This window comes from Muntiacus reevesi, chromosome 3, assembly GCF_963930625.1.
Source record: "Muntiacus reevesi chromosome 3, mMunRee1.1, whole genome shotgun sequence".
In the NCBI taxonomy this organism is placed as follows: Eukaryota; Metazoa; Chordata; class Mammalia; order Artiodactyla; family Cervidae; genus Muntiacus; species Muntiacus reevesi.
In genome coordinates, this window is record NC_089251.1 from 106122924 (window position 1) to 106135285 (window position 12362).

At 42.4% G+C, this 12362-nt stretch overlaps 1 protein-coding gene across 6 annotated transcripts in view; it reads right to left on the minus strand.

Moving 5' to 3' along the window:
• HP1BP3 (heterochromatin protein 1 binding protein 3) overlaps positions 1-11816 on the minus strand; it is a 36981-nt gene extending 25165 nt beyond the window's left edge. The window contains exons 1-6 of one of the 6 annotated variants that reach the window (XM_065929971.1): positions 11681-11748; positions 7435-7489; positions 6214-6406; positions 5674-5773; positions 2777-2930; positions 1361-1520 (exon numbers count right to left, since the gene is read on the minus strand). In XM_065929971.1, the coding sequence (XP_065786043.1) occupies positions 1361-1520; positions 2777-2930; positions 5674-5773; positions 6214-6309 (510 nt within the window). In that variant the 5' untranslated portion in view covers positions 6310-6406; positions 7435-7489; positions 11681-11748. Of the gene's footprint in view, positions 1-1360; positions 1521-2776; positions 2931-5673; positions 5774-6213; positions 6407-7434; positions 7490-11680 lie in introns of those variants that run through there. The other 5 variants (XM_065929972.1, XM_065929970.1, XM_065929973.1 and 2 more) reach the window with 5 other exon arrangements.
• Positions 11817-12362: the final 546 nt, after the last annotated feature.

Genomic DNA, 12362 nt, shown 5'->3' on the forward strand with positions numbered 1-12362 from the left:
AGATTCTTTACCAGTTGAGCTATCAGGGAAACCCAATCACAAAGTGAAATCCTTAAAAAAAAGGCTACACAAAAATCAGACTTCTCACTACAGTCAAGCTATCTAACCCAAGGAAGTTCTCTTAGTGTGCTGAGAGTAACCTTGAAGGAACGCAGGGAGAGGCTAGAAGGTGAGCTCTTTCCCAGTTTCTGTGTCACTGCTGGCTTCTCGATTTCTAAGCATGACCAGGAGACTCCGCATTCCTACCTAGGTCACTTTTTGTTAAGTTTACCTAAAGCTTTCTCTCCCCAGTTCTGACTCAGATCCTAGCAAAAGGAAATCAGAATCTATGGCTTCTATTTTAACTACTCTGTCATGTGATCACATAAAATCAACACAGCAAAATTAGCCAGAAAAATTTACGCACAAAAAGGCAAGGTCAGATGAGAAGATTCCCTTAAAATAGGAAAACAGTATCTGATGATCACACAAGCTAATGAAAGTCAATGAATTCTAGTAAAGTTATAAAGCTATGGAAGGAGGATAGTTTTTCCAAGTATTCTGGAATGACTAGGTGATGAAACAAAGTATTCAGGTTTCTGAAAGTTTCCTGTAAGTTTTTCCTATACGTTTTCTAAAAGTTTCTATAAGTTTTCAGGTGTGAAAGATAACCAACTACTAATGTTAGACATAAGCTCTGAAAATGAACCTAAGGATAGTATGCTGCTGCTGTTTATTCGCTCAGTTGTGGCCAATTCTTTTGCAACCCCTTGGACTGTAGCCTGCCAGGCTCCTTTGCATGGGATTTCCCAGGCAAGAATACTGGATTGGGTTTCCATTTCCTTCTCCAGGTTATCTTCCTGACCTAGGGATCGAAACCCCCTCTCCTGCACTGCAGGTGGATTCTTTAGCGCTGAGCCATTGGGGAAACTGTAAAGATAAGTATACATTTTTAAAATAAAAATTTTCACGATGTTACCCTGAGTCATAAATAGATTTTATAAAGGCAAAAACTGTTTGTCTTATTCTATGCTATATCACTAGTGGGATTACCTGATACAGAGAAACTAGTCCATAATGGTGTGATTGAATTAACATGGTTAATCTTCAAATAAAAACTACATTTAAAAGAAATTCAGTTAAAAAAAAACAAAAAGCTAAAAATACTTGCTATAGCAAATCGGAGTTATTAAAAAAATTAACAGCGCTCTCCAAATATGATATTATAAAAACATGAACTTTGCAATGGCTCTCTTCTATTTAGATCTCTTTTAGGAAGCAGAGCAAGATTTCTGATGTCTGCACAGGAGTATTCCATTTTCAAATACGCAAGAGACAAACAGAATAAATCTATGATGAACTGCTTGAAATAAAAACTTGCCTTGATGGCCTCAGTTAGGATTGCATCCATCTTGGGGCGTGGGGAGGAAGCCATCGGTGTCTGTTTCTGGGCCCTGGCTAGCTGGCTGGCAGAAAGGGTAGCCCAGGAAGGTATTGTTTTTTTCACTTTCTTCTCCTTTTCTTTAGACTGATCTTTCTCACTTTAAAACAAAGAATTGTTATTATGCAAGATAAACTCTTCAGAAAGAAGTATAAAGTCAGAAAGAAGAAAAGACTGGAAAGAAATAAAAATCAATGTTTTAATTCATTTTCATATTGAAGTGATATGTATAGTAAGCATTTTACAAAATAAAACATTTTTAAAAATTGGGTACTATAAATGAACCAAAAAGGTGTGTTCTCTCAGGTGCACACAGGAAAGAGAAGTTATATAAATTAGAACTAGTATGAAGGGCCAGTACATAAAAGAAATGAGAATTTTAAAATGTATTCCAGTAACAACTACAACAGATGCAATTCAGTACAGTGCAAAGAACTCAAGGTCTGAAGTCAGAAAACCTGGGTTTGACTCTTAGCTCTAGCATTTTACCTAGCAAGTGACCTGAGCCTCAGTCTCCTCAGCTTAAAACAGAAACATGATACCAAGTACTTCACAAGGTGCTTCAAGAAATTATGCGATTATATTTATAAAAAGTTTTGTGAATCATAAAGCATTATACAAATTTTATTCTAAGTAATAATAAAAACATCCCATGCATCTAAAATACCAGGTAGCTGCTAAAAATTCCACAAACCTTACAAATACCTATGATACTGGGATGAAGGATTAGAATTCCACCTGAAAGGTACAGTTATTTCTAAATCATCCTTTTATTTTAAAAGTAATTCCTAACTGTTCTCACCAATTATGAATGAAATGTTACCAGCCGTCCTGCAAAAAGTAATTTTAATTAAAAAAGAATCACCATTACACTGTACAGATTATTGAGAGCAAATTCTGCTTTCACATTCTCCAAGTCACCCTCCAACTGAATACTTCTTCAAATATATACAGAGTTTTAGGTCACTCTAGCAATGTCCTGGTATAGATTAACACTTTCTAACATAGACATGTAAAAATAACTCACGCCTGGCATAGAGGGAAAAATAAAATGATGGAGTATCTCCCAGGTCAGACTTTTAAAGTCACGTTTCATTTCTTACTGTAAAACACGTTCTGAAGCCGAAAAGAATGAATTATACATTAGTGAAATCATTGTTCTAACCACTACAAATTCTAATAGGCCATACAACTACATCATAAGCCTATTTCAAAAGATAATTCGCCAAAAAGTAAATCTAAATATCATATATCCAGCATAAATTAACATTATACCACTTAAAAAAAAAACCATCTGATCTATACTCCTTTTATATAGTCTTCAATTATAAAAAGCAAGAAGACTTAAATCCTTACTCCTTTTTGGTTTCCTCAGAAGGCTTGTTTTCTTCCTTCTCTTCATTCTCAGGTTGCCCCTTTGGCTGCTCTGTCTCACTAGATGTAGCAGGTGGAGTTTCATTCTCTTGTTCCTCTACAGTAGAGATAGATTCCTCTGAACTTACATCTGGTTCTTAAAATAAACCAGTAAAACAGGTGAGTAGAATTGCATCAAGTAAATACACTAGAGCCCGAGTCAATAAAAGGATAAAAGTTCATCTCTTTAAACAGGTTAAGTCAAATGTTCCAATTAACATTCTAAAATGAGTAAATGACTACGGGAGTAGTTTTTTTCCTTCCTATCACTCAAATTGTCTATATAATGGGTTGCCGATCCAAACCATTATGTGAGAAAAGGAAAAGAATCAGGAAATTACATAGCAAGTGAAACTCCTTTTACTCCAAATCGAATCTCTTATTCTACTCCATAATATTAAGGATAAGACTCGTAATTAAGAAATTAGCCATTTTATAGTTTAACGAGCATTAGTAAGGGAATAAATCATAAAAAATTAAAATGAAATTTTCAAGTCAAATGATTTGGGCAAGGGTAGAAATATGAGTGGGGGAATACTGAGGCCTGCAGTTGCCTGTCAAGTCTCTTCTCAGGAGGTCTCTGAGCAGCTATTACGAAACACAGAATCCCAGGAAATGATTAAGCAGAGACTATAAAGGATGTCAGGGGCCAAAATCAGGCAAAAAGAAAAAAAGGATATGTTTGAAGAGATTGGTCATTTAAATTATGTGCACTTATTACTGGCATAATGAAGACTTCTTTGGAGCCCTCACATAAATATTTCCTTCTCTAGCGGGTCTTCCCGACCCAGGAAGCAAACCTAAGTCTCCTGCATTGGCAGGTGGATTCTGAGCCACCAGTGAAGCCCAAATTTCAGGACAGTCAATTGTAATTTGTAAATCATCCTGGATTATGCTCTTCAACCAGACATGAAGATAAGTAAAAAATTCTCCTACGTATGTTCAACCAAAATCAAGGCTCTAGGATCAGATATATCTGGATTCAATTTCAGAGTTTCTAATGTTCTAGTTCATTATCTTGGGGCAAGTTCTTTGACACTTAAGTCTGAGTACTCTTACCTCAGAGTTGTCAGAAACATTGTATAAAATGGTTCAGGGAAAACCTGTAGGCCAGCACTTGTATACTATGATTCCCATTCTCCTTTGGTCTCTTCTGCTGCTTCTATAGCTGTTTGGCAAATATTAAGGCTAGAACTTCACTATAACAATAGTATCTCGTGATACAGATAACTACAAAATATTTTTTTTTAAATCTTGATGCATCTCTTACTGCCCTATGTCTCAACTATTTGACCTAACTGTTCAACCGAACTGGCTGTGTAACAACTTAGTCAGTCATGTTTACTTATTTTTACGTTGCCTTACTTCAAAAAACTGAAAAGCTAAGAATGTTTATTGAGATCTATCAAACGGTAAAGAATCAGCCTGCAATGCAGGAGACCTGGGTTCGACCCCAGTGGGGATGATCCCCTGGAAAAGGGATGGCAACCCACACCAGTATTCTTGCCTGGAGAACTCCATAGATAGAGGAGTCCGGCAGGCTACAGTCCATGGAGTCACAAAGAGTCGGACACAACTGGGCGACTAACACTTTCACTGTAACAACAGAGCTACAAATTAAATTTCACTTTATTTTCTCCTAAAAGTTTACAGTTTAATAAAGGTTCAGTTGCTCAGCTGATAATGTGTATTTATTACATATCAGACATTATTTCCAACTCATTAAACTATTCTATCTTTTCAGATTTATAAAATTTAAAACATGAGTGAAATCCAGTCATTTTCATATACAAAATACTATATAAAAGGACAGAGATAAGACAAATAAACAGAACTTGGGAGTCTATTATTGGTCCTTTATAAATTCTTGGTTGACTTTCTTAATATCTCTTACATCTGAACATTGGTGTATTCTGAAAACTCATGTTATCAGTGACTTCAGCTGGCTGTTAAATGTGGATTAAGGTAGGCCATCAAGTGGTTTATCCCAGTGCTGGACAAAATAACCTTCCCTCCAACTCACCAGTAACTATTTTTTTTTAATATGCTAATTCCCTTGTCTCCTCACCGCCTTAGGCCAGAGTACCCAAGATGTTTACAGTATTCATCTGAGGATTCTGAGAGAGAACTCAGGCTTAGCTAGAAAAGAGTAGATCTCTGGTGCACCAATGATAAAGGCAATAAAGATGCATGGTTTATTTTATTCATAATATATGCTGGTCAGCAAATATTCAGTTCTAATAGTTGTAACAGGGACAGCACCATGTGCTCATCCCTGGCAAAGAAGAGAGAGAGAAGGTCACGAAAAGAACAAGAAGTGCAGCTACACTTGAAGAAGTGGTCAGATATGCAATAAAGGGGCACAAATACTCCAGATTGACAGTTCTACCTTTTTCTCAATTTACTATGTTCCCAGCTCTATCTGGCCAACCTTCTCTCCACCAACACCAAAGTTACAAACCAACACTTTAATCACCCATTTGCTCCCTTACAGCCTCCTCATGACTTCCAGTTGAGCCATCCCCTGTCCATCTTGAAGGCCCTAGTCCTTCATTCTCCCAGTCTTCCTCCCCATGACATTGTATGCCCAGAAGCTATGCTTTTGACCATTTCTGTTCTCTCCAACAATCTTTCCATTTTTAATCCCAAGAACATGAAATTTTCACCTTCTAGAAATCTTTAGAGACAAGGTGAAATTCTTTCTTTGCCCAGAGGGTCCGGAAATGACATACCAACTTGTACCACTTCTCTCTCCAAATGCTCCCCAAGGGAATTTATGGGACACTCTAACCTGGAGCAGAAACGCTGGCCTTTGTAACCTGTCCACTGCTTTACTTTACCTGGCTTTTCTTCTACTCCTTCAGCGAGCTTGCTCTTGGGAGGAGTTTCCCGGGTAGAATTCACAGCTCGACGAATAGGCATGGTGTTATCTTCTACCTTCTAAGAAAAGAAATGGCCATAATCACACATGCAAAAACAATTATCTTTCCTCTCTTTCTCAAGGGGGGCTAACTAGGTGTCAGAAGATGTAGAATTCTTCAAGTCGACTCCAGGATCTGATGCAAATTACTTTTTAACAAGTTTTTTTGAAATGAAAATATGGTTCTTAAGAAGTACTCTTCAAAATGTTTTATTTTAGCTAGAATTTCAAATGGAAATAATTATACTTGATTTGAAATAAATTTAGAAGCTTGGAGGTTTTCTCAGGAGTTTGAGGGGTAAGGGAAGATGAAAAGAACTTTGTATCTACTTGATTTTTTTAGATTCATAACCCAGACTCCCCAAAATAGAGGAAGGAACAGGTACCAAGAAGGACCCAGCAGGGCCTGGAAGTCAGGGACTGATCCAAGAGTGAGCTTCAAGAATGTGTCAGCCCCTACCTCACCTAACTTGTCCGCGTGGATCAGCTGAGCTCCTACTATAAGTGGGAGTGCCTTAGGATGGACGAGTTCACCTTGAGACGTATCAGTCGCCATTTAAAATAATTTCTAGGCCCGAGTACAGGTTACACTCTGAAGCCTCTGCTGTTAACCACAAGGATTTTTCCTAATGGTTTCAGTGTGAAGCATCAACCTAAAGCACAGAAAAGACCTGGTGTGAAGATTACAGAAACAAAACTAAACTAAAACGTCTAAATTTAATATATATCCAAAGGGGAAAAAAATTCACTATAAAACTTATAGTTAAATGACAGATGACTTGGTCAGTTATCATTCAGAAAGATAAAAATTACTATCAAAATACAGACTGTGTAAAGCAGCGACTAGGACAAACGCACAGGCCACAACAGCTGTTGCACCTTCCACATGAACAAAGGCAGCAAGGACCAGAAAGCTCATGAAGAACCTAACTCCGTCCTCTCTCCTACCATCAGGAGCTGAGAATAGACTAAAAAGACCCAGAAAAGTTTCGTCTATGTTTACTCAAAGATCATTTTACTAAAGAGAGAAATGTTAATGTTCTCAAAGGGGTCAGGAAACTTAACTGCAAACTTAACTCCATCTCCATCAGAGAAGTTATACAAGGACAAAAATAGTGCTGAAGAACACTAAAAGCCTCCAGACTCAGAAAAGCAAATTCAGACCATCAACTAGGTGATTAAGCATGCTTCTAAGACCTTGTCATTATTTTTAATGTTAAGCAAACTTAATACAAAAGAACAAAATTAAATACTGAAAAATAAAATCTATATAAGATCACTCAAATTTACCTAATCGCTTAATACCCTCTGCTCCCCCCATCTCATCTGAGAATCAAGGACACTTTATAATAAAAATTTCTCCAAAAGAAAATGATCAGTTAGGTGTTTAGATCTTTGTGCTAATGAACGTTAATGAAGAATTGGGCAAGAGGAGACTAGTCATTCAACTTCTGCTTTAAGCTCTAAACTTGTCTAGGAATTTAAGAGCTTTCAATTTGTCAGGTAATAGTTATTAACTGTTACAAAGACTACTTAAAATGCTCACATAGAAATTTATGTCAAAAACTATAAAACACAGAAATAAAAACAGTTGTTTTTTGGGGGCATTGTGACAACCTAGATGAGTGGGATGGGGTGGGAGGTGGCAGGGAGGCTCAAGAAGGAGGGAACATATGCATACCTATGGCTGATCCATGTTGATGTACAGCAGAAACCAACACAATATTGCAATTATCCTTTAATTAAAAATAAATAAATTTAATAAAAAATAAATATACTTGCAAAAAAATTCTTGTTTTCTAATCTGTGGGCCTAAGGGCACTACTAAGGTTTGTGAAAGCTAAAAGTCTACCTTGGAAAAAGGTCAATACATAAAACTTGCTTACTTATCCAACTAGCACTTACAGTAATATACTTTCCTTGATTAAAAAAAACACAAATCTGATGATACTTTTACATTTAAATGCCATTCAGAAGCACAATTTCATGATCAGGTTATTCTTGGTAAAGTGATACTACTAATTCATCTTTCTTAACCCATGATAATATTAGCTAGGCTGAAAAATGATACTGCGAAATTAACAAAACCTTCAGCAGTCTCTTTCCATACAGCATCTTAAAAGAATATATATTCTCCCTGTAAATAAAACACTAAAAAAATGTGAAAACCTTTCCAGTCAACTCTATATTTACTAATTGCTCAAAATTAAAACAAGTTTTAGAAAGGGAGTGGGGGTGCAAGTAAGTTAATCTCAATGCTAAAATGATAAAACTGACTAAAACCGGGGTAACAAGTACATGGTCCATAGACACCCGACATCACTGACCCAAGAACAAGAACATCAGTTTAAATTGGGTCAGGTAAGCAGTATGCCCAAGGTAGAATAAATGAAAAATAAGTTGGTTTGCCAAGCTTCCTGAATGCATCCACCAAAATAACATATCCTGACACTCTCCTGCTTATACCTCCCCATGACTCTACTCTGGACTCCAGACACACAGATCTTTTTGTCCTCAGTGTTCTACACATGCTGTGTTCTCATACTGCAACATTCTTTCCCTAAATGCTTCAATCAGGTTCGGCCCAGTGTCACCCCCTCAGAAAGCCCTCCCATCCTTTTCCTTTTTCTTCTTAAGGTTTCTTCACAGCATTTAACACCACTTGTAACTCAATGTATGTCTATTTGCTTGTTTATTATGTGTCTCTCCCAGCAGAATGTAAGCACTACAAGGGCTGGAACTAATTCATCACTGCATTCCCAGTACCTAGAAGCATGCCCAACACATAGTGGGTGCAGCATAAATACTGGGAGGAGGGCTTCCCTGGTGGTCCAGTGGTTAAGAATCTGCCCTGCAATGCAAGGGACACTGGTTCGATCCCTGGTCCTGGAAGATCCCACATGCTGCAGGGCAACTAAGCTACGACTACTGAGCCCAAGTGCCTAGAACCAGTGCTCCACAATAAGAGAAGTCACCACAATGAGAAAGCCTGCACCCAGCAACAAAAATCCTGTGCGGACAAAAACTAAAAAAAAAAAAAAAAAAAAAAAATACTGAGGGGCAAATGTTGAATGAACAAGGACACCTGGCAGTGTTATTCCTATGTTCAACACGTGTGAAAAACTCTTAAAAGATAAAAATTTAAAACTTATTATAAACATTAAGAAATGTATGCCTCAGCTCTGAATTTCCTTAATAAAGGTCATGCAACTTAAGGCTCTCTTTATAATAGGTTGGTTAATGACTTATTTCCTCAGTTCATGGTTCATCACAGAGCTGACAACATTACCTGGATGGTTAACTTACAGCTGCCTTAACAAGTACCCATTAATCTAACTGTTGATGCTGCTACTTCTGAATGATCAGACTCTTAGACTGCCACACCTGTTCCCTGACAGAGCTCTTATCTGTCTGGTTCACTGCCCTATATTTCCTGCCCAGGAAGCATAATAGGCTCTAAATAGGTGCTCTACAAATACTTGTTAAAATGAAAGAATAAATGAAATTTAAGGAATAAACGAAACTTGCATAGGTTTTTCATCTGGGTTCTTATATGTGACAAACCAATCTCAGTTTACCTGCGGTTTGTCTGGACTTCCTGTGGTCATGAATCTGTTTTTGTTTTTTAAGTTTAATGTCAGATGAACAATACAAAGATCTGCTTTTGTCAAGGGAAGTGCTAAGCTGTTTAAATACAGGCAGTAAAGAAAAGGTTGTAAAAGTAGAAAGTCCATAATTTCAGAGTTTTAATTTACTTTCTCTACCTTAAGAGCAAGCACTAGAAAAATAAGGAGTTCAACATGTATTTCAGTTTTCCGGTAACTTTGAAAACATGCACTTTAAGGAAAGTACTATTATTTCGTATTTTACCATAAAATGTCTGCAATACCTTACATATTATGTCATGAGCCTTGCACTGATTACCCTAAATTGTTTCCAATCTAAAGTCTTTCACTATATTCATACTTATGGAGTAATGTCACAAAAAGTATACCTATAATTTGCTAGAAACTTTTCTTTCCACTTTCATATTTCAAATAAATCAGTATTACTTAATTAGTATCTATATCGCACACAGATACTCTGGACACTACGGGTACCTCCTCCTAAGATAAGCACAATCTAACTGGCTGAAGAGTGAGCGTTTTTCATCTATACACGTAGAGTTCAAGACGCTTCCTCCAACTTCTCGCCCTCAATCTTCCAAATCGACAAGGTCAAAAATACCCTTTAAAAATGTCACTTCTACTTTGAAACACGCTGCACTAGATTTCTAAAAAGAGTAATGAAATTTTAAAAGCTCCTAACAGCTTCACGCCTATACCGGATTAAACAAATCTTCCAAAGTCAAACTAGCCACGTCTAGCTTCACTCTAAGTCAGCTTGACAGTGAAGCCCCAGGGGAATTCCCACCAGCACTTGGAACCAGACTGCCACTTTTCAACCTAACATAAGATCAGGACGCATAACCGCAGAAAGAAAAGGTACACATAGAAAGAGGGGTCAAGTTCACCTTGGCCGTCCTCTGTGCGGGGGGACGGTCCCTCAAAGAGGCGTTTCGATCATAGTGTTAGTCGCTCAGTCGTGGCCGACTCTCTGCGACTCCATGGACTGCAGCCCGTCGGGCTCCACTGTCCATGAGATTTTCCAGACAAGGATACTGGAGTGGGTTGCCATTTCCTTCTCCAGGCGATCTTCCCGTCCCAGGGATCGAATCCGGGTCTCCTGCATTGCAGGCAGATTCTTTACCAACTGAGCTACAAGGGAAGCCCTGTTTCGATCATAGATCAGCGTCAATTCGTTAAAAAAAAAAGACAAAAAAACCCCACACCAACCCTCTGATCTAGGGCTCTCGCTTCACCCCTCCTGCCTCCAGCTCTTTACAAACGCCCCTACTCACAGGCTTGACTTTATTAACTAAATCGACCTCGTCTAAGGAGCAGTGAGTCACAAGCTCGACGAAAGCCATGGGAAGGGGGGGAAAACGAAAGCTGAGGCCCGGGTGGCGGTGGCAGCGGCAGCAGCAACAGCAGCAGCAGCAGCGGCGGCGGAGGCTTTTCAGGGGCGCCAACAGCTGACTTCGCGCCGGGCCCGAAAACCCGGGCGGAAAGACCAGCAGAGACAAAGGCGGGGAGCTTCGAGCACAAGGCGGGGGTGGGGGGAGAAAGAGAAGACAGCGAAGCCGGGATGAAGGCTGCGAGGCAAAGGGCGGCGGGCTCAGCGCGAGCTCCAGCTCCGGAAGGCCGACGCCGCGACCAGGGCAGCGCCCGCCCGCCCGCGCGCGCGCCACGCAGGAGGCGGCGGACCGCGAGCACCAGCCCCCCGCGCACTCACCGCTGGGAGCTCCGTAATGGCGGCAGCGGCGGCGAGGGCGGGGACCCCGGGGGGGTGGGGGGGGGGGGGCGGGTCCGCCACAGCCAGTCACCGCCGCCGGCATCTTTCGAACCGGCTCCGAAAACCTCTGAGGGAGTGGGTGAGGGGAAGGGCGGGGGGGGGGGGGAGGGGGCGCCGCGCGCCTCGGGAGCATGCGCGAGCCCTCAGCCAATCAGAGCCGGGCAGGAGGACGCCGGCGCAGGCGCGTTGCGAGGCAAGGCCCTCGATCTGGAAAGCGCTCCCTCACCTCCCCCCGGTCCAAACAAAACAAGGGCGGGAGCGCGTGCGCGCGCCAGAGGGCCCCAGAGGCGGCTTCCACCTGAAGGGCAAGGGGCTCGGTTCGCAGCGAGGGTAGGGGAAGAGGGGGCGGAGCGGCCGGGGAAGGCAGACCAAAAAAAAAAAAAAAGCGCCACCTCCGGGGACGCGAGCGCCCCGCCCCCTCCTCTCAGGGAGCGGCGTCGGCGCCCCGGGCGAGCGGTCCCTGCCGCCCGCCTTCGGGGTCCAGCGGGCCCGCGCCCGCTGCCCGCCCGCCCGCCAATTCCGTCCCGCGTTACCTCTGCGCTCCCCACTTCCTGGCGCCCGCGTGCTGCGAGGCTTCTCGGCTCCGCTTCCGCTGCCGCTCACCGGCTCCGCCACCGTTGTCCTCCAGGCCCAGCCGCCGAGCTCTGCCGCCCCGCCCCCCTGCTCGCGGCCCCGCGCGCGCACTCGCGCGCCCATCCCTCGCGCCGGCCCCGCCCCCCCGCGCGCGTCCCTCGCGCCGGCCCCGCCCCCGCCCCCCCGCGCGCCGTTGGCCGCGCCCCCCACAGCCCGTGGGCGCGGAGGGTGCGCGCGAGACTCGCCTCCCCCCGGTCGGGCACGCGGGGGCGCGAGAAGGCGGGCGGGGCCGGCGCGAGGGACGCCGGGGCGGCGCTGATTGTCCGCGCCTCTTCCGCCGGCGCCTCTCGGGTGGCTACCGTCGTCTTGGCTGGCGCTGTGTCGGTGTTCTCGGGTTCCATCCCTGAGTTTCCACTTCGGCGCCCCGTCTGCCTTTGGAGGGGACTGGCCTTTCCCGCTCCCTAGTTGAGCACAAGAACGACCCTCTTCTTTGAAGACGACGAAATGATTAGAAACTCAGAGAGCGTAGAGTGTGCAGTTACCTCACGTTCGTTCCTATGAAGGCTCCTCACAGGACGCAGGAATGCCTCAGGAAAAGAACTGTAGAAGTTGCTTTTCTGGTCAATGAAGCGGTCTCCTAAT